Source organism: Pseudopipra pipra, chromosome 6 (genome assembly GCF_036250125.1).
Source record: "Pseudopipra pipra isolate bDixPip1 chromosome 6, bDixPip1.hap1, whole genome shotgun sequence".
In the NCBI taxonomy this organism is placed as follows: Eukaryota; Metazoa; Chordata; class Aves; order Passeriformes; family Pipridae; genus Pseudopipra; species Pseudopipra pipra.
The window spans coordinates 3,445,670-3,468,262 of record NC_087554.1 but is presented as its reverse complement, the minus strand read 5'-3'; the positions used below and the strand labels follow the sequence as shown (position 1 = coordinate 3,468,262).

Here is a 22,593-nt window from a genome sequence, read left to right as displayed (position 1 = left end):
GTCTAAACTATTGAATGATTTTATCTGCTCAGAGCCTGCTGCAGCTTATGTCTTTAAGGCCATAGAAGTCTGCTTTTCCCAAGTGTTTTTTCCTCCACGGATATTTTCATATTGGATATTGGAACTGACAGCAAGAAGTTCTTTTGTCTCAGTGGAGTTTAGTCTTTGAGTGCTTTCGGTAGCTGTAAGCATTAGGAATCTGTGGAAGGCGTGGCCTGAGACAAGCAGAGGTGAGCAGTAAAAGGCATGGAATAGAGTCCCTGACCAGCCATTGCTAAGTGATGAAGAGAGACATCTAAGGTGAAGTGAGATGTTGTCTTCTGGCAGAATACAGCAACGTGACAGACTGGCAGGGGAAGGGGAGAGAGGTGTAAATGGGGAAGCACATAGAAAAGGCTGCAGCCACGAGTTTTAGATGTTTCTACTTGCTGGCAAACCAAAAGGATGTCTGATGGCCCAAGATGAGCTTCTCTCTTCAAGGAGCTGTCCCTGGAGAAGAAAACAATCCACTACTTCTACCATAGAGTCCAACTGACTTGAATCTGTGTTTTAGATTTTCGTTTAGGTTCTGAATGCCAACTCAATTGAGCTCTGATTGAGCTCAGGTTGTTCTTATAACTCAGGTGAGGGAAGAACAGTGCCTTGTGAACTGGTGTGTTGATTGTGTTGCTTGTTTGTCCTGGGACCTCTCTGTCACCTTCTGAACTTTGGGTAGACAAGAGGGAAGGTGGGCTTGTTGTCTGTGAGCTGGCAGCTTCAAGAATCCAAAAGGAAAGCTTCATTGCTAAGGCAATAAACACCCCTGGCAGACTGGATTTTATCTCCTCAGACTGTTTGCTGATGATTTGTTCCCAATTTTGTGGTATTTTGTTTGGAGCTGCTGAGATTAGATTTATACTGTTGCAGGAAAGCCAGTGGGTCCTTTGCTGACCTGAGAACTCAGGTCCCAGACATCTCAAAATGTCCCACATTAGTGGACACCTTTTCAACTTGTGTCTGTTCTTAATATTTTCATGGGTTTTTTTTTTGTTTATCCAATATTAAACACACTGCTTCATTGTGTAGTAGTTGTAAGAGTAGATAGACCTCATGACTATAAACCTCCTCTTGATATTTCGGTGAGTTATGCGTAAAAGTGACATGAAAATAACTGATAACAAGCAGGAAATGATATGACATGGTTGACAAGAAGTGTAGCTACGTTCCCAACAGCAATACCTGACAAAATTGTCTCTTCAACTGCTCGAGCAAAAAGTTTTGATCCATATTTCCCACAGTCATCTGAAATTGAGTGCATAACCAGACAAAATGTTGGTTTTCCCCTTTCAGTTTTGCTTGGGTGTTAAATACTCACCATGTTCCATGGAAATTGATATTTATTGCTGTTTTCTCACACTCACTGGAAGACATATTAGGTGTGCTCTCTGCAGAACACTTTTAAACTGCATCTAAAACAAGACAGTGAAAACTTGTTTTGTTTAGGAGTGAATTGCAAAAGCTTTTATGTTTAGCTTTGGTGATATTATTAGTAAAATTTTGAGGTGCAAAACTTCCTGCTTAGGTTCAGTTCTGCAGTCAAGATGAACTGGAAATGGACAATAACCTACTGTAATACTGAATTGATCCTTTCCCACTTATAGCTGAGGCTCTCATTTTGAAAGTAAGTGTTGGGTAAAATCCTGATTCCACTCAGGTCAAACCAGAGAGAGACTATTGAAGTCAGAAATACTAAGATCCCCTGAAAATCCAGATCCTTCCTTTCATCAGCCAGCTAGTTCTCTCACTGAAGATGGCAGAAGAGCTCTTATCTGTGAAATTGTGTTTTTTAATATTCCTTTGCCTTGGAAAGTACAGATAAAAATGCAGCTTTATACTCCACCCTCTGTAATAGTGTTAGACAAAAACCAGGCAGAAACAGAATCTTCTATATAACTAATCAGAATCTTTTTGCTGTCTTCATACTTATTTTTCCCAGGGTGCTAGGATGGTAAATATTTTAGCAGAGGGAATTAGCTCTACTTCTCTTCCTTTATGTTCTGTTATCAACGGCACTAGCCCACACCCTCACTTTGCCTCATTTTTGGCTCTGTTTCTAAACCCTAAAATTCCTGTTCCTGCACTGAAACACAATTAAATTGAGGTTTAATGTGGTGCCTGTTTTATGTAATCTTGCTTTCTGGCTTTTTTTTTATTCTTCCAAGTCTGAATCTCATGAATCAATGCGTATTCACATTTCATCTGAAATTTTCTAACTCTCCTCAGTGTGCCCTAAAGCTTCCCTTTTTTGGTTTATGAAATAATAATAAAAAGCTTAACTCTTCAGATTAAGTTGTAACTGCTTTATACATTAGACAGGCAATTTCAGTCTAACAAAGTAAAAATGGTGTGAGAGAGAAATTGCAGCTTGATTATTTTTTAAAATATTCAGATTAGAATGTCATCTTTTATGAGGTTTTTTTTATAACCACTCAAATTGATACAACTCTCTAAAGCTGCTCTGTTTTTCATCACACATTCTCATCTGTAAAACCTTCATTTTTATTAATCTTTGTACAATCTGTACAACTTGGAGATTAATCATTTTAAAAGAGCTACTCTCCGAGTGTTAAGGATTTGCTGGGCTAATGGTAAATGCAAGCCCTTTAAATACTCTACAAAACAGAGCCTTTCCTTAGCATTCCGTGTTGTGTAAGTATCAGCCTTTGTTTCCCAGTTATCTAGAATTACATTTTATGGCTGTGTTTCCAGGTCTGTTTCTGGCTGTCTAGATCCAGAGAATAAAATACACCGAGTCCTTTTTTCACCAGCTAACCCGAACTCTAAATATTTATAGTCCATTTTTGCCCTTGTGCAGTTCCCATTGAAGTTAAAGGGAGCTGTATATTTACAAGCAAAGGCAGAACTGGACGGTGAGGCCAAATCCTCCAGTCCTTGCTCAAACAAAAATTTGTGTTGGATCCTGGCAGGCCAGTTTGGCTGCATCTGGCCTTGCTTAGTTTTGAGTCCACTTAGGACCTGTGGAGGGATCAATGTAGTGTCTCTCCTGACTGTAACTCTGGGCCTTACTGGGGATTTTTCTATTTTTTTTTTTTTTTTTTTTTTTTTTTACATTTTTTTGGTTAATTCAACTGTTTGCTCCCTGATCATGCCCCTGGCTTTAGCTGACTTCTCCTGGGGGCTGCTCAGCCCTTGGAGCTCTGGCTGTGCTCTCAGAGTGCACTTGCAGCAGGGCAGCGAGTGGCTCCGCTGGCAGTTCTCCAGGCTGCTGTGGTGTTGTCTGAGCAGCCTGTCCTGCTGAGAGAGAGCATGTGCTTTGGTGGAGATCTAGACTGTCATCTAATCCTGGGAGTCTATCAGGATAATTTTTCATTCTTATATGTATAGATTTGGTGCCCTAAGTGTTTAAGGCGTTGTCTCTTTGCCTAGTTAAACACAGAGTGTCCAACCAGAAAAGGTGAAAGTTAAGAAATGTCCTACCCTCTGGAGATTTCCATTTAGTTAATGTATTGCAGATATAAATTCATCAGTTACTTGTATTGCTCGTGTTTGTGGCACTGCATCTGCTCATTGTCTCTTGCGTGCAATCAAGCGGGTGTTTGAGTTTAATAACGTATTTAGATTTATATCGGTTCTTCTATCACTGCTTTTATTATAGTATATAAGCTGCAGCCATATGAAACAAGCCAACTGTGCCAACTGTGGTGCACATTTTGGGGCATACATCATGGATGCATGGAGTAAAGAGGCAGGGAGAAGAAGAATTATCTTTCACAATGAGTTTACTACTGATGCAGAGTGAAGGCTGAAGTTCAAGGGAGCAGCGTTGTAGGGACGGTCTGTGAGAACTCCTCCTTCAGTGTTCCAGTTTCCCACTGGCTGGAAAGAATATCCACCTGCTAATTCCTATCTCCCCAAAGGTCAAATTATTCCTTAGTGCTTCATAATGAATAACCAGTATTTTAACCAAGAAATCTCTTGTGATCCATTTTGCTGTCATCATCCATATGGCCACGCTGAGTACCAGCCAAAGCCGATGGAAATGTGCCCAATATTAAATGAGAATTAGGGCTCCTGATTATTAAAGTGTCTCTCCTAGGGAGCTGGTTAAGGACTTAGTATGTTATGAGTCTAGAGGCTCAGAAAACAGGTTTTAATCTTCACAGCTTTGCAGTTGTATGTACAGTTTTAATGAAGTATAACTAGAAATAACGTGAGGAAATATGTAAGAGGCTGAATGTTGAGGAAGGCTTCCCAAATGTGCAATAAAAATTGAGATAGAGATCATCTGGAGGATACCTCTCCTTCATAGAGCCATTCCTTAGGGCACAGTCAGGGTCTTTGTTCTGTTTCTTATTCCTGGGAGGAATTATTTCAGAACTGACTGGTCTTTACAAGAGAGGTTATCACTGAAAGATGAAAACCATGAGAATTTGGAGGGAAAGCGGGGCTGTGTTTTATGGTGTGAGCTTTTACTGCATATTCCTGCTTCTCCTGGGAATTCCTCTTATCTGACTTTGTGTCTGTTGTTTATTTAGTGTTTAAAGTTGTTAGGACAGGTGGGAATGGGAGGTTACATGGTTACTCAGGGTGACCAACGCTGAAGTTCATATTTACCCTTGGTTACTGCTGTGTTACAGATCAGCAATAGCTTCTGCTGCAGAACTTCCTCCTTATCGATGGTAGTTCTCACTTCATTTCTGTTTTAAAATGCACTGTGTAATTTGTGATCAACAGGTGTATCACCACACGTTGGGTGTTTTCAACATCCTTCCTCCTCCCCTTTTTCTTTTTAACGTGTACAGACTTGCTGCCTTTAAATAGAAAGGAAAAATTGATGCTGGGGGGGAACCTCAACTGATCAAATGGTAACAGCAAATGGTAATTTGTGACTTATATTAGGGTGCAAAAGGCCACATCTGGGCCCTAGGGAGAGAGGAGACCCTATTTATTTGGACATGGTGCATATCTACAGAAGAGTTTAATCCATTTAAATCAGATAATGACATCTTCTTTATCTGTTATTACAGACATTACTACAGATCAGAGATACTTTCTTGCCACCCCTCTATAACTTATTTCATTATGGTCACCTGTTTACTGCTTAAAATTGAAATAAACAGAGCATACCCTCCCAAAAGGTGTAGGCTTTGATTTGAATAGTCAGGTGGAGCCAGGATTTGAAGCTGGTGGTGTAAAGCAGCAAAGGAATAGACCCCAGGGAACCCACTTGCCAAGTGGCAGCCAGCGAGTCGCTGTGGGGCTGAGTGAGGAGGAGCACAACCCACCTGCTGCAGCCAGAGCTGCTCACAAACACTGCTCCCCTCCTCCTTACTGAGGTTCACAGACCCTTTAGACGTGTCCCATGTTCCAGTTCCACTGCCTGTTCTGCAAATCACTTAAGAGGTTTAAAAATTCCTTGTAATTCTACTCTCTGCACATGAACTTTGAGCGAAGAGAAAGGAAGGACCAGTGAAATGAGAGTCTGGGCCTCAGGGACCCCTTCAAATTGCTATTGCAAGCATTTGGCAAAGACTGGGATAACATCCTACATATCCATCTTTGTCCCTAGATGTGTGCCCTTGGGCTTTGTTCTGCACTTTCTAATTTCTAGTGTTGTGTAAAACATGTACACTTACCACTGCCAATATATATATCTACATGTGATAATGTACACATTAATGTAACATACTCATTCAAACATAAAACCTAAATGCATTTACAGAATTTTGACATTAAGAAGGCTGCAAACAGGAAACACAGCAATGTTCCAGCATTCTGGACAGGAGCACACAGGATTTTGAAGAACAAAATTAGATGAAACATATGGCTGTGACACACACAAAACATAGCAAAAGTTGCAAATTTGAAAATTAATGTATTGCATGAGAAATCTTGAAAATTTGTACCTAGTAGGGATAGACTGATTTTTTTTTATTTTATTTTTATAAAGGGTTAATTTGTAGTGCATCCTGCAAGCTGTTATGTGGGATAAATAGTTTAGACACTGATTTGTAATCTCTGTTTATGAGTACATGACTGCTATTCTTATAAATGTCATCACTTTCTTGGTAGTATCTGGTAATATCTGAGTCATGAGGTGCTGACAAAAATCCACTGCACTTAATGTGAAACTTGAGGCATTTTGCTCATTCCAAAAGATATTAGCAATAGCCAGCCCCACATTTAACTGATAAATAATGTGTACATGTGCACATGACACTGTTGTGCTGCTATGTGAATTTTTCCCTCTTACCTAAAATCTTTGTGGAAATACATCAGAGTTTAAATCATGACAATTTCTTTTTTCTTTTTTTTTTTTTTTTCTGGACTATCTTGATGGATACTAATAGATGTATGTATGGAGTCAGTGCATTGTGCCAGTGGGAGCAGATCCATCTGAAGGCAGAGCGGGTTTCCTTTGGTGAATTTAATTTGAACTTGGATATTATGTCTATAAAAGTGAACTCTGCATATGTTATCACTGACGTAAGAAATGAAACCTCTCACCTGGAGCTGGGTACTGAAAAATATTTAATTTTTCCATTATTCCCCTCTTTATTTGCAGCCATACAGCAGGATATGAAAATGAGAACCACAGTGCTCCCATGTTATACAGCTGTGGGGCCCAATACAGAATACACACCCATGGAGTTTTCAGAGGCATACAAGTGAGTACAGTAGGGCATTCTCCTTTGGAAAGTAAAACTGCTGCCTGTTTATAGTGTTAATTTACTGTTTCACTGGTATTTATAAATCCATCCTTGATTTGTGGTTTCCCTGTGTTACCAAGAAATGCTTTATGTAAATGTCCTGGCTTCACCGAAGCCATTGAACTATAACTTAAGGTTTCTTTCTGACACAGTCATTTAAAATTCCTCATTTCTTCTTCTAAAGTTACGTCTGCACAGCAATATTCCTTCCATCCTTCTCAGGATGGTCCCAAACATACTATCCCCTTTCCAGCTTCTGGCTCCAATCGCTCTGACCCTGTGGAGCTTCTGTGGTTGCAGTGGACTGTGTCTGATAACTGTATATGTGTGAAACTGTTAGATGACATTTTGCTTTTATATATTTCTGAAACTTCACTAATTTAAGCGTATTTCCTTAAAACAAAATAGAATATGTGATCGTGTCCTAATGACTAAGTAATTAGCGAGTATTTGGAAGGAACTTACCATTCACAGGAGTTAATTTCCTCCTTTCGGCGACAGTCATATCATTAATAAATACCACTGTAAAAGATATACCTTCTTAAAACTGATGGCAAAGTCATTACAGAATATCTGTCTCTTCTTGCTCTGTGTTGTCAACCTACATCGGTGTTTTTAGATAGCATCTTTTCTCCTTTTCCTTTTCTGTATAGTTTAGCAAGTCATTATTCCATGTCAAGCTCTCAGAAACAGGTTCCTGAGCCAGCTTTTGTTGAGTGAATAAAAGTAAGTGGCTGACATTGTTTAAGGAAGTTAATTGTCCCAGAAGGAGGAGATCATCTTTGATGGAACATTGTGACAGTGGCCAAAATGCATTAAGGCTGAACTATTCATCAGCTCCACCTAGACAGTTGTTTTTGTTTTGTTTATAATCAGGTTGTATTAATCCAAGACATTACTTTCCTTGTTCTTTAACTTCATATGAGTATTTAAAATAAAGAGGATAGTAATACTCTGGCTCATGCTTTTATCTGGTATAAGCTTAAAACTATTTCCTATGCCAGTAAGAGTTCTGCCAGGATTGTGTGGCTATACAGGAGGTCACAGTGTGAGCCATTACACATAAATATTGGTGAGAGAATTCACTGAGTTCACTGTATTTCACCTTCGAATAACTGTGATACTCTGCAGAGAACAGATTAAGGTATGATAAGGTTGCAGATCGTTAATGTAGAATCAAATAAAACTGCCTGTTTACGGTGTGATCTATGTAAGTATCTCTTTGTCCTGGCCAAGTGCCTCTGATTGTTTGTCTTTGAATATGCTAAGCAGGAGCTGGAAAACACACAGGTTGCATTAGCAGGTCTCTGTCATTGCAGGATGTCCGGCGGGTGCCAGGAGTCGCTCCAACCATTGTCCGATCGGCGAGTGAGACGAATGAGAAGCGTCCCTTCATGTGTGCCTACCCGGGCTGTAACAAGAGATACTTCAAGTTGTCCCACTTGCAGATGCACAGCAGAAAGCACACTGGTGGGTATAAATCACGGTGCAGCACTGCACAGCAAGGTGGGCAGGGGGGGTTTAAAATAGCATAGGGGGCAAGAAGTGAACTGCCAGGTCAGGGACCGTGAGAATCTGTCAGAGGAGTGCCTACGTCCTCTGTCATCTGGGCAATCCCTCTTTTGGATGCAGAAGAGCCTCTGAATCTAGTGAAGAAAAACACAGAGCACCACTGACAGTAGATCACCTCCCTCCCTCCCTCCCTTACTGTTACAGGGCATCATTTAGGGCTATGAGTTGTTTTCCCCTTTAATTTTTTTCCTTCTTTTCCTCCTCATTTGGGAGCATTGAATCTTGCCCCCAATCTTATCTAATGTTGACTGTTAAGAAGCTTCTTCTGCAAGAGGAATCTAGACATTTAACATCCTCTTGTTCTCCTGGGTAAACCTTTTCTGGTTGGGGGGTGGAGGCAGGGATTGGCAAATAGCTTCCTGGCTATGGGATCTTTCCATGAAAAATTGAGCCTGAAGCCATTCCTTTGTAGGCTAAGGTCTGGATTCTCTCTGAGTTCAGGCAATAAAAACTACAGCTCAAAATGTGGAAATCAAATGCTCTTCTGCACCTTGCCAGAGAGCAGAGTTATTTCCCCTTTTGGAAGATTTATACTGCTGGACATGTAAAATTATGATATGTCTTTAGATATGATCCTTACGAATTTTTTTGGATTGCCTCTCATATTTTTATTTATACAGTTCTTTCTGTGCTAATCTAGAAATCTGTGGATAAAATCTGTGAATTTAGATGTTCAGTTAGCCATTGATACGCCAGAAAGTCGAAGGGATGAAAGAGAGAACAGAAGGGCAGTCCATGCTGCAGTGACCTAAGAGATTGTCAAATATTTCATAAAAGATAGTTGCAAACTTTTGCTTTTGGAGATCATGTGGTTAGTTAATTGCATAAAATACTTACAGGTGAGAAATGAACACAAAGCACTTCTAATTTCTGAATGGGCAAGTGTCAAAATATTCCGATAGCCATCTTCAGCATTGCTCAGATTAAACATTCAAGATAATTTAGATTGTAAGTGGGATTTCATCTTTAGAGACAGAGGTCTGCAGAAATGCTATTCTATTTTCTGTAAATAAATTGGAAACAAGAAAATTTAGAGATCTTTTGCATTTAGTGTTTCTGCTGTATGCCTAACCAGCTCTGAATTTTAGTCCTAATCACTGTTTCTTTCATTCCTCAATTGATTTACTCTGTATTTTAACAGTCATTAGTTGTTCTGGTCCTGTATTTTATTCCATTTAGTTGCTTGGCTTTCACAATGTTATTTCTGGATGAATCACAAGGACTTCAGCTTATATATTTTTATTTTTTTTCCTTAGCTGTAGAAGGTTTTCAGAATTATACCACATACAATCTAGGCTTGTAGAGTCACAAAAGCCCCCAAAGACATTGGGGATATGCCTATAGCTGTCTAACACCCCTAGAGAGGCTTCTCCCATTGTCTTTGAGGTCATACATGCCCCACACTTGGTTTATACTGTAGTGGAACAGGTTAGAGGAAAGACAGTTTTTTCCCCTCAAATATCTTTTCTGTACAGGTGGGGCCCAGACCTTTCTGTCCAAGCATTTTGATATGTTGACAGCAAAACTTATTTATTTCTCAAATCTTTTCAAGTTACTTTCCATAAGAGGCCGACTTGTTTTGCAAAGCTTGTATTTGCTGATACAAACATTGCTATGCAAGATTTTAGGGTTGATTGCAGCTAAACAGAGGAAGCAAGGGATGATGCACTGCTGGTGTGAAAATTGCTTGAGTTACTTGCCTGGCTGATGCATTCAGATTTAGGATTATAAGGGAGTTCTCCCCTTTATCAGCTGGCAGGATTTTGTCCTCAGCCTGTTGTATGGGCACTAGACATTTCCTATTATTATGATCTGGAAATTTTACTTGCCAAATTCCCAGCTGCTGTAGAGGCTTAGAATATGATGCCCTGCATTTCCTGTCTCTTGCTGTGTTCTTAGTCCTAGTTTTTGGGAGTGCTTGGTGAACTATGCTGTAAGGGAGCATCTGGAGTGGGTAGTCTGCGAACATTTCTGAGTTAACGTATTTTCTTGGCTGCTTGGTGTGTGGATGGTCTGGACTCAGTGGCCATAATGGTCATTTCCAGTCCCATGCTCTTCAGGGCAGTTGAACTGACTGTTGTGATGCAAATCCATTTCCAGTCTCCTTTGTAATTTCATGTCTTTGTCTAACCCTGGTTTGAAAAGCAAAATTTGTAACCCAGTTTTGTCCGAGGGCAGATCAATCATCACTATGGAGAATGTGTCTTGTTGATAACAGTTATGGTAGATACAGTTCACACTTCTCTGCACCTTCTTTCTTTTCTCCCTCTGCTGTTTCTGTATGGCAGGGGCTACCTTAAGAGGCCAGTATGACTCCAGTGAGGCTGCTGGTTTATGTTGGTAATTATATGGGTGTCTCTTGGGCTCTCTGATCATCTTTCTGTTTGTAACCCAATGAACTCCAAACCCCAGTTCTAGAGTTCTCTACTAGGTAAAGAAGTTGGGCTTGGTGGAATTAGCCTGTTAGGCAGAAAGCAGTTGGCAACCATAACACCTAATATTCTTAATAAACAAAGGGATGTGTCTCTTCCTCTTCTGTTCCATTGTTTTGATGGAGAAGAATCCTGGAGAGCCAATCTAAAATCAGGAGAGCTGTCGAAAGTCAGCTGAAGTGGAGGATAGTTGGGTTGTGTTTGGTATACGTCTCCTCAGCCAACATAAAATTTTACTGCTCCTCCTGTAAGGTGGTCCTGGATTCACTCATGGGTTTGGAGCTCTTCCACCTTGAAGTATCTCAGTGTAGTGGTAGGTCAGGTTTTAAAATTATGAACACGTGATTTGAAAACAAGCTGTTACATATATCTAATATTAAACCAACAGATATTATCTTTGCAGAATAATGTTTGCTCTAGGTTACCCTTTTTTTTTTTTTTCTGTAATAGATACATACAAAGACTGGCTCATCAGATCTTCCATTCTTCACCAGTTGCATCACTGCAAAACCAAACAAGGCCCTGAAACACAAAGTTGAATTCTATAATCAGTTTTTCCCAAAGTTTCAAACAGCCTCATTTGAAAATATGTTAACATTTTGTACCCTCCAAGACTGCTTATTCATTCTCAACAATGCCTTTATTGAAACATGTACAGCCAAAAAAGCTTTTTTCTTATCTCGGTCTATTTTGCTGCAGCAGATAGGCCCCTGAAAGGAAATGCAAAAAATACATCTAACTTTTCAACAGTACAGCAAATAATGTGAGTTGTCATTCTGTGGCAGACATCAGACACTTCCTTTCAGAAACAAATTGATGTCTAGACCTCCATAAATTTCACTTGTGGTGGAAACATCAGCATTCTTGCCAGAGACCCTTTGGTTTTAGTGCCACTCACTGGAAAAACTAGATTTCTTCTAACACAGAGCTAAGCATGTTTGCAGAGGAAATATGCTCTGCCAGGGTTATTCTTTTGCCTAAATATGCTCAGCTGCAGGTATGAGCTTCTACAGTGAAGTATGAGAATCTGTAGATCAGGAAGGTAGGGGACTCAGGTCTTGGTGGTGAATTTCTGAAGCTCTGGGAGATGTAAGTAGTGAGGTCTAATAATCATCTAACAATGTTTTCTTTGCTTGGACAAAGGCAAATATCCTTTTACTAGGGCGTGTGTGCCGCTATGGTGCTAAATGCTTTACAGTCATTACTGCAGTTCATCATTACAACACCTGGGAAAGACAGAGCTGTGTCCTCTGTACACAGAGATGACAGATTGATAAATTGGTGTGCTTGTGCCTGAGCTGGGACTCTTAGAGTCGGGAGACTCTTAGGAGTCTAGAGTAGTAACTCCTAGGGTAGCACCCTTTCGTTGATGTTGCTTTGAAACACTGACCTTCATACCTGAGCCATGGAATACCATCCATGGAAGATGAAAGCTTACTTGGGTTAAAGAAGCAAGTGGACAAATTATTGGAAAGAAACTTCATTAACAAGTGTTAAACAGAAAGCCATCTTTGGCTTAGAAAGTTGTGAACTCATGAACTGCTGGAATCTAGGAGAGTGTCCAGGGAAAGTACTGCTGCATCCTTGCTATCTTCTGCTCTCCTGCAGGCATCTTCAGTGAGCCAAGGTGGGAGACTGCTGGGCTGGATGGGCCTTTGGCCTCACCCAGCGTGGACTGCTTTTAGGCTGTCATTTCTACAGAGTAAAATAAGAATACTTTTGAATTTAAAATGCAAGGTAGTTTCAGCACAGTAATGACATGTCACAGCTGAACTATGGTGTGAAGACGACAGAAAATGTTATCTGTAGAGGCTCCCTACTAAATAAATAAACATTCATTTTATCTAAGTTTGCTAAAGCAAATTATATTGAATAAAAAAATGTTGTATTACCAAGGCAAAGTTGTGATCATGAGGCTGTGCTTGTTTGATTAGGTGGGTATACTTATTTAAGAAAATGGGCTTAAACTGGTGAAGGAAGAATAGACCAACCATCAGATTCTCATTCACACTTGCAGTCAGTCTCTGGTTTCAAAGTCAGCCTCCACTCCTCATGTTTTCTTGTTAGTGATGGGCTTTTGCTCTTGCAGAACTCCCTAATTAAAAGCAATGACTATGAATATTTTGTGTAACTGCTACAACAGTAGGATTTTCTGTTTTCCCATGCATTTGCCCCTTGAAAATGTGCACCCTTCCCCTAGTTCAGGTTATCTATTTTTGAGCAAGTAAGTTTATTTTATTAGAAGCATTTCTTACAATATGTGCAAAAGTTGATTCACACTTATTCTGCAATGGTTGAGCTTTATTTTTTTGGAAGTATTTTGCTAAATGTTAAAGATCTGCTGTTCCCTCTATCCTCTCTCATCTTTGCTATTTCATTATGCACCAAGTTTGGCCTTTCTTTTATGTGCCCTCTTTCAGTAATGTAAGTAATCACAGAAGCCTTCAAGTCCCAGAGGGAAGGGCTGGTGAAGCTTCATCTTCATCTCCTGTTTTATTTTGAAATTGTATGTGGTCACATGAGAATGTGACAGCATTATGGGATATTTTCACAAGTAAAGAGACTTGAGTCTTTTACTGAAGAGGCTTTAATAGGCCTGGGGAAACTAAACAGTGCTCTAACCTCTCTGGGTATAGGAATTTAATGAGGTACTAACAGGCTTTCTCTAATCTGGGACATTTCTGTTGTCCTGTTCTGATGAAACTTAAGGGAGCTATAGGCATGTGACAGTCAGCTTTGGCAGGCATTTTGCTTGGCACTAGCTGACATGGAAGATGTAGAAGGAAAGGGAAATTGGGATTTCTGTCCAAATGTTGTGCCTCTTTTTGTTTATTTGCTTTTTGTTTTCCATGCACTGTCATCACATCCCTATGTAAACATTTTGGATTGATTCCTTTAATATATACATCGGTTAAATTTGTCTTTAATTTAATCAAGACTATTTTTCAAAGTATTTAAAGAAATACTTTCATGTGCGTGCCATCAGACCCACTATGCTGTTTTATTCAAATACTTCCTTAACCATCTTTTGCGTTTATTTTGCAATTAGCAGACAATCATCCTGTCACTGCATTCTGCTCTGCTGACATTCCCCCTCTTAAATCTGCCAAAGGGCTGAATTCCTTGGAAGTAAGTGGTTTCTGAAAAGCAGGCCCCCCCCAGGGAGTCCTTGCGGTCAAAGTGTATGGAACTATTTCAAACACCTGTGGCAACTTTAATCTCTCATGCTAATAAATTAAGCACAGCAGACATGGAAATTGTCCACACCTAGGTCTGAGAATCAGTAAAACTCCTTTGGGTGACTGTCACAGGAAGTTAGCTTGTTTTGATTTCAGCTATAGCGGTATGAATTTGGAATGCTCTCCTTAATATGCTGCTTATTCCATGTCACCTGGATTGGAAGGCCTCTGCTTTAAACAAAACTTGGAATACCAGTGAAACCAGAATACATTTCCTCATCGTAGTAGAATCAGAAATGTAGACATCTGCAATGAACATTTATCAAACCGATGTGTTTTTAAAATTATACAGAGAGAGATTAAACCCACTGATTTAATAATAAACCACTTCAGCTGATGTTTTTCTGTAGGTGCTTCCTACTGAACCTTTGGTTTACATCTCAGCTTCCCACAGTAGACAAAGCAGGTCCCAGCTGCACTTGTGTGTACCTTCCAGATAAAGCCTGGGATCCTCCCAGCTTTGCAGTGGGAGATGTTTCATTACTGCTTATGCTGAGGCCTCTGTGCTATGGCACTGTAACCAGGCTTTATGTAGGAATAAATGTAATTGTATCTGAGGCTTTGGCAGGATTTCAGTGCTGTGCAAAGGGACCTTAGTCTTAGATGTGAATCGGATCTGAAGGATCATACAGCTCCTCCTATAACAGCAGTTGTTCTGGTTTGTGCTGGCCAAATTTCGCCAACTTTGTGCTTTGCTACGTGCTGGCAGTATTTCCCTTTTTCCCCAAACTCCTTGGTTGCTGCATTTCTTTTTGCATGTTTATGTGGTTGGTGAAGTCCCTTGCATTGAAAACCATGTTCATTTGAGACTAGCTTGTAGGGATTTCATTTTCTAAATAATTCAGAATCTCACTTTTCATCCCAGAGAAAACCCACCCTGGGAATCTCTGCTGACCTGGATGGGAGGAGGGGAAGAGGTTATATTTACATGAGGCTTTGGAATAATTCATAGCCTTGACTGTGGGGTCCGTGCAGCTACATAAGAATTTCTATTTAAAAGTACTTTATGGAAGAAACCCTATTTGTGTTTTGGGGAAGAATATGCATTTTTCTGTGGTTGAATTTTGCTCAGTTTCTTTTAATTAATTTAGTGCAGTTAATTTAGTGCCATCTACATGGATGTAATTTGTTTAGTTTTTGCTTTAAATCCAATTTAGAGCAAACTACAAGTTGATCCTTTGTACAAAAGATGTATTACTGAGACAGGTGGAAAGGATTTAATGTGGTTTTTACAGAAATACAAACCAAGAGATTCCTGTTCTTTTCCAGCAGAAAAAAAAATTAAAAAAACATGCAATCTGAAATTTTTTTGTAGCTTTAACCTAATAAACTATTTTCTTAGAATGAGCAGATTTGGTATCAGTGTCAATGCAGTAGAATTGTGCCAGCCTTTCCAACAGAGTTTTATGGTTTAAAGCAAATGAAGCCTGGTCTACCACTAGACTGCTATAGAGAGAGAAGACTTTCAGAGCAACAGGTTTCATCTTCTGATTCTAGTTGACATATTCACTTACTTAGTCACATTTTCTGATAAACTGTTTTTCCTTTACAGGTGAAAAACCTTATCAGTGTGATTTTAAGGACTGTGAACGAAGATTTTCTCGTTCAGACCAACTCAAACGCCACCAAAGACGACACACAGGTTTGTTTACAAGACTTCTCTACTAATTGGGGCTCCTCTTTATGTGTGAATTGTGACCTCAAAGTATACTTCTAAATATATATCTAATTTTCTAATGTTGTCTGCTCATACACGATACCCACAGTGCCAAATTCCTGAAGTTAGTTTTAGGAGAGGGCTGTGGCTGGTTTGTTTAATTAACCTTTCAGCACTACTGTGGTTGTACAGGTGACTTTTACTTCCTAACACCATCTCTTGAAACAGCTTTCTTAATGACACTACTCCATACTGTATGCCCGATATAGGGAATGTATTATTTTTAAAAACTAAACAGTTCTGCAAGGAAAAGTTGCCAATGTGTAACCTGAAAAGTATTACTGTTGGTGTGTCAACAATCACGTGGCAATGCTGATAGGTGCATGTGCATAACCTGAAAGGCTTGTGGTATTGCTGTGTGCTTAGATGTGGAAAGCAGAAGTGGAGAAAGAAAAGTCACACCGGCTATAATGCTTAAGGTCCCAATTCAGCAAACCACTCAGGCTTAGCCTGAAGCCTCTGTTGAATTCTGCCAACTAAAGAAGGACTCTAGGAGCAGCAAGGAGAGAACCATCAAAGACCTGTCTGGTTGAGTTGCAAAGATAGCCTGGAAAGTGCATGGCAGTTCACATCCAGCAGAAGGGCAGCAGCAGCCATCAATGGGTCCAGATCCTAGCTAGACTCTTTCTCGGTGAATCATTTAGTGGGGGAAATGTTCCAAGACAACCAAAACTACTTGTGACTTCGGTTCAACTTCAGTATGTTCTTTTTTGCATGTACACCACTCTCTGGAAACCAATGAGACAGCCCATTTCAGCGTTTCAGGAGTTCTTGGGGGTCTTGCATTGACAGGGAAGGCAGCTGCCCTTGTCAAAGTCACAAAAGAGGAGATGGTGATGGCTCCAGCCCTCTAGCTGGGGGTGGAACCAGGAAGGCACTGCGTGGAACATGAGAAAGGGCTTCAGAGTACTCTGAGTCGCAACAAGAAATTGCATCTGGGTCTCCTGTATTTCAGGGATTGGTCTGGCAATTGGTTTACTCACTGCTCTTCAGTGAGTAGTAGTTCTTCACAGGTGGATTTCTGCCTATGTAAGATGTTCTATCTCACTTAAACAGTGTTATCGAGAGATGTAGGAAGTGCCTCTGAAAGCTGGTGGTAAAATTACTCTTATTGGCATAATAGATTTTTAGCAACTGCATGCTGAACACACCTGTGTGAAGCAGTGCCCAAGACCTGTGTGTCTACCTGTGTAGAGCAGAAATGTGAAGTAAGTTAAACCCGGTGGGAGCATATAAAAATGTACTTCTGCACCTTGATTCCTCTTATGGCATATTTGCTTATACACAATACCAGTAGTGCCAAACCACAGGATCAGGATTAACAGCATTTGCAGATCCTCCTTAGTCCAGCAGTGTAAGTGGGTGTTTATTTATGATGTTCAGATGCTTCAGACCCAGACATTGGAAGATGAGGTTACAAAGGGGTGGTAGCCTGATTAATGACTAACTTTCTGTAATGTGTAGGCACGGAGCAGGGAGGAGCAGTTACAGTAACTAGTACAACAAAAAAATCCAGGCTTTTGAAATTTCAGAAATATATGATTTCACCCATCCCTCCAAAAGATGTTGGGATATAAAAATAGATTTATTTTTTTTTTGTCTCTTAGGCGTGAAGCCCTTCCAGTGTAAAACCTGTCAGAGAAAGTTCTCCAGATCTGATCATCTGAAGACTCATACCAGGACTCATACAGGTAAAACAAGTGCGTAAACTTTTCTTCACATTTATATTTCATTATTTTTTAATTTTAAATCAATGTTGTTGTATATTACATGCTTAGAAAGTCTCTTAACCAGGAGTTAAATATGCAAAACAACAGAAAGAATTTCAGAGTGTGCTGGTTTTTCAGTGTGACTCTATTCCCCAAGCATGATAGTCACTTTTCACAAAGGGATTTAGGTGATTTTGGAAACTATGCTTTCTTCCTTCATGTTTAAAGAAATTTCAGCGTGGCAAAATAAATTTTGTCAGCTATTATGAAGTGAACGTCATGGTCTCAGCCCACAAATGTCAAGTTGATCTACTGCCTTTACTGAAAAAACCCTACAAGATAGAAATTTTAATTCTAGCTTCAGCCAAAGGTCTGTAATCTAAAGTATTCATGCCTACTCATGCTTCTCCTAAGTGTCAGTTGAGCCTAATGCAGGATAGCACAGCAAAGCTCTTGCTGTTGCTGCTTGTACTGTAATCTCTCCAGAAGATAAAAGGAGTGCCTTTTGCAAACTCACACTGACAGACACTAAAGTAAAAGCTTACTCAAATATTCAAGGGCCTTTTTTTGTAGAAACCGTAGTATTTCACATAAATACAGGGGGAGGGAAAAAAGGAGGCCATTTTAGTCTACTCTGCCCTCACATAAATGTAAACACCATTAAGAAGCAACTGCAGCAACCTCTATTTTAGTTTTAAGTTTAAAGATTATTCCTGTGAACTGACATTTTCTGTTCCTTCCTCTATGTATGCAGTGTTTTTACCAAGTAATTGTTTACTGACCACTTTTGGCATGTTATTAGATTTTCTGTACTGGTGTTAACCTTTTAAATTCAGTCTCTGTACAGATGGACAAGGAGCCTGAAAATCTTTTTCTCCCCGCTAAGAATTCTTTTTTCTCTTCCGGACCATAAAAAACACACATTTCAGACTTTCAAAAATAAAAGAGAAATTTTAATAAAGGAAATGATTCACCTGAGAACCAATGGCATTTTCTGTGGCACTGGCCAAATAAATGCTTCACGTAATGGCCATATCTACACTCGCAGTCCGCACACGGCAAAGGGCACAGCCGTGTTCCTGGGCTCTCCCCACGGTCTCCTGCTGAGCTGCAGGGCCTGGGTCTCTGTGCATTTGCATGAAGAAAAGATGTTTTCTTAACCAGCAAGAGGTAACGTTCTGGGAGAGGCAAAGTGGCGAGACATGGTTTGTCACATGCCAGCCAAGCCGGGATGAGCCACATTCTCCATCACATTTCATTGCTAACTGATCTGCCAGCTCAGGACTTGCATGACTCCAGTGATTTTTTTTACCCCAGATTAACTAAAGTGAGGAACTTGCTCTCTTTTTCCCTAGTAAACCTCATCTCCCTGTTCTAGTTCCTCCTTGCTCCATGTGGTCCAGGCCCCTGTTGCTGCCTGCAGGTTCTGTGCAGCCCAGCTGGGTGCTGCTGCGGGGATGCTCCTGTCAGCATTTGGATGTGTCATGCTCCTCTGACTGTAAAATACACATGTCCTGAGGGCAATGAGCACGAGTGGTGGGTGGGGATTTTTCATTTCCATCTTGCCCTGTAGCTTCATTCCTCTTACTTTCTTGTATCCCCTAAATTTTGCAGCAAAGCACCGAGTTCAAGTTAGCTTGCTCCATGTTAAATCTTGATGAAGCAAAGCACAGGTGTCTTCCGTCTAATTCCAGCCTAATTTTAAGTCAACTACCAAATTTTTTGTTCAGCTAAAAATTCAGGGTTTTTTATTCCCCACAAGCAATTTTACTGTGACAGCAATCTTTGCTGTAGAAAGCAAAAAAAATGAATTAGAGGAAAGCTCTATACATCCATATACATGTTTAGCAATGGAAATGTGATTTCTGATATCTGTCCCATGAAGCCGTACAAAATAATTTGTGCCCAGCACAGAACTAATAGAGATTGCTGCTCCCCTGTTGTGAGAGGAAAATCAGGGTTGCTTGTGAAACAGCAAAACTGTGCTCCTCTTAATGTGTTGGTGCATGAAAAACTGGCCAGCAATAGGTAACTCACATCAGTTCATAGGATGGTTTTGCTAATGCTGCTTGGGTGAAGAAAGACCGGTTTATACAATCTGTGATTTTAAACAGCAGCTCTGACCAGATCAATTTTGTGCTGTACTGTTTTGTGTGCTCATGTGAGATAGTTGTTGCTTTTGCCAGCATGTGTGTTAAGTGGATAAAATAGATTTTAGGCACCCCCCCCTCACCTAAAGTATAGCTCATGGGAGTTTACAAAAAGAAATACACATTTATACCATTATCCCAGATCCCCTTTTGCCTGAATGTGGATGTTTGTGAAATGCACAAAGTGTGAGGCAAATAAGAAGATGTCTGTGTGAGCTTGTACCACCCCAGTGTGTCTTGAGTGTACTGGAGAGCACAAGGTGTGTAGACAGCAAGAGCCCAGCCCTGGAGCTGAATCTACTTTAAAATATTGCATTTATTTTGAGGGGAAAAGAAAGAAAATGAAAGAAAGAAGCATGAGTCACCAGGCACTGCTCTGAGCTAATGAAAGCATTCCATCAGCATTCCTGCGGCATCAGAAACACAGCCTGAAATTCCACTTAAACATTGTAGAAAATCAAGAGACCAGATTAAACTGCTAAAAAGTGATAGAATTTCTTGTTAAATTTGAATGTGCTTTGCTTGCAGACATTTGTAGTGTATACCATGCTCATGGAAATGTTAGAACAATACTATTTTGAGCGTTTAACATCTCCTATAGATGCGAATCCACTTTATTTAGACAGTAGTGGAAAACTTCGAGTCTGGCTCGGCAGACTTCATGCTGAACTCTGCGGCTTCTACCACATTCACTTACACTCACCAGTTTCAAAGAACTTCAGCCAAAACTCATTGAATTAGGTGGAAAAAACTCTCCTTGACTGGAGGTCAAGTTCTAAATAGTCACTGACAGTTTTCACAGTGACTAACAGTATGTCTGCACCACAGCCCGAGGTGCGACTGAAGCTTGTGCGAGTGCCAGAGTGACTTTTAAACTAGTTCATTCGAGAGCTAAGAGTAGCATAGACATGGCAACATGGTGTTCAGCAAGGGCCTCTCTTCAGGAATGAACCACTGCAAAGTGTTCTACATCATCTGAAAAGGCTGTTGTTAAACATCAGCTGAGGGAGATGTAGGAAAGCACTGAGCGCTGACGTGAGCGGGAATTTGGGGCAGTCCCACACCCTCTCAGGACAGCCCAGGGTGCCTTCCCTCCTGACAGGGGCTCTGCCCAGCTCCTCACAACCCCATAGAAAGAACAAAAATAGCAGTGTCTCAGACGAGCTGCATGCTCAATTAATAACAGGGTGTTTTGTTAACAGGTGAAAAGCCTTTCAGTTGCCGGTGGCCCAGCTGTCAAAAAAAATTTGCCAGGTCTGATGAATTAGTTCGTCATCACAACATGCACCAGAGGAACATGACTAAGCTGCAGTTGGCCCTTTAGACAGTTCAAACAAGTGAATAAACCAGATGGGACATTATGAGCTACTGCAAACTTTGTCAGCCATCTTCGATCACCTCTGTCAGAGAGCTGCAGCTGTCTTCGCATCCCATTTGACACAAGTTAACTAAACCGTAGGATTCTGCTCAGCCTTGTCTTCCATTTGGAGTTACACAAGTTCCTACTCAATAAGTTCAAGAGATTTTTACCTGTGGTTTTGTTAAAAAGTAAGCAAGATTGCCTCAGTTTCAAGATTACCATAAGCTGTTCTTAGCTTCATGTCTGTCTCCATTTTTTTGTGTTATCCTCACTTGAACTTTTCCAGGTACAAATTGTTGTACCTTTTTAAGTCCTGCAGTGGATAGGGTGATTCCTCCCTGTTGAAGGTTAGTTCTATGCTTACATCATCTGTGCACATGCTGAGGTTTCCAAATGCTGGTACATCTATCCTCAGAAAATGAGACAGAACAGTCACCTGAGATACTTTTGGTAAACTTTGTACTTGTACTGCCAAAGGGCAGGCTTTTAAAGTTGGAAGCTCTGCTTTTGAATTTCACAAATCAAACCTTTTTTTAAAGGATGTCTTTCTAGAGCAGCTAAAGCTGGATGAACCAGAGCCTCTCTGTACAGAAAATAAGAATCTTACCATTAAGTTAACTTGTTTTTTAAATAATCACATAATTGATCTCTCAAAACTGTTTTGTTTGTCAATTAACTCTCTCCCTTTCTCTCTCTCTTTTTAATGTATTTGTTTAAATTTATTCTATCATAGATCTCCTTTACACAAAACTAATTCTGATCATTGTAGACATTTGGGATTTGTTTACAATGTAAAGCCACACTGGTTATGTGGCTCACAAGCTGTATAAACTTAAAACTGAACTTTTAATGGGGCTGGTCCAGGATCTCCATTAACAGATTACTCTTAAGATAAGTAACTTAAAAAGACTCTTTGTCAAGTATATGTGAAAAAGACATTATTAGTGTAAGGAAATATATTATTTCAGGGTTTTGGGAGGAGGGGTTTATTATTTACTTTTCATTGCTTGAAATTGTGTGTATATATATATATCTGATAATGTATTGCTCTTAGACATCTCCAGTTAGAAAGTGTATAAATATTAGAAGCATCACTGTTCTGATGTTGTTGCTGTTAAAAACTATGGATAACACTAAGAATGTAACCTGCATTTTTCACTGAGCTTTCAATTAAAGCCCATTCAAAGAGAAACAAATGAGAGTCCAACAGATGTCTTGTTTCATGTCTGGTATTAAATTTCAAATGCCCTGTCCAATAGTATCCTCTTTTTTTTTTTTTTTTTTTTTTTGTATATAAAGGTACCACCAGCACTGATGACCACTAGTTAACCTGTCCAGGTCTTGACCACAATTTATCCATCTCACTTGGGAATCATACTGGCAGCAGAAAACAGTGTCAAGTTTCATATTGTGCTATAAAGCAGTTGCTTCAATCGTTCGTCTTCTTACCCAACTATTCCTTCTCTTTCGACCTGTGAGATTTGTATAAGAACTTTATAGAACAGTAAAATCCCATTTATAAATAGCAGTACTGGCCTTCTATAGAACTGGGCTGAAACCATAAGCACAGATAACTTCTTAGATTAGGATGTCATAGACTGACTTTTAAGTAAAAGTTAATTTAGAGTTGGGGTGGCTTAAATCAGTTCAGCAGGTTGAAAAAGACAGTCTTTCTTAGATGATGAAGTGTGAAAATGAAGATAA

The 22,593-nt window shown here is 39.9% G+C and overlaps 1 protein-coding gene across 3 annotated transcripts in view; it reads left to right on the top strand.

Annotated features, from left to right (window-relative positions):
- Positions 1 to 22,085, top strand: part of WT1 (WT1 transcription factor) — an 88,346-nt gene extending 66,261 nt beyond the window's left edge. For 2 of the 3 annotated variants that reach the window (XM_064657067.1, XM_064657065.1), the window contains 5 exons: positions 6,566 to 6,668; positions 8,030 to 8,180; positions 15,506 to 15,595; positions 17,278 to 17,370; positions 20,732 to 22,085. In XM_064657067.1, the coding sequence (XP_064513137.1) occupies positions 6,566 to 6,668; positions 8,030 to 8,180; positions 15,506 to 15,595; positions 17,278 to 17,370; positions 20,732 to 20,853 (559 nt within the window). In that variant the 3' untranslated portion in view covers positions 20,854 to 22,085. The remainder of the gene's footprint in view (positions 1 to 6,565; positions 6,669 to 8,029; positions 8,181 to 15,505; positions 15,596 to 17,277; positions 17,371 to 20,731) is intronic. The other variant, XM_064657066.1, reaches the window with a different exon arrangement.
- The last annotated feature ends 508 nt before the right edge of the window (positions 22,086 to 22,593 follow it).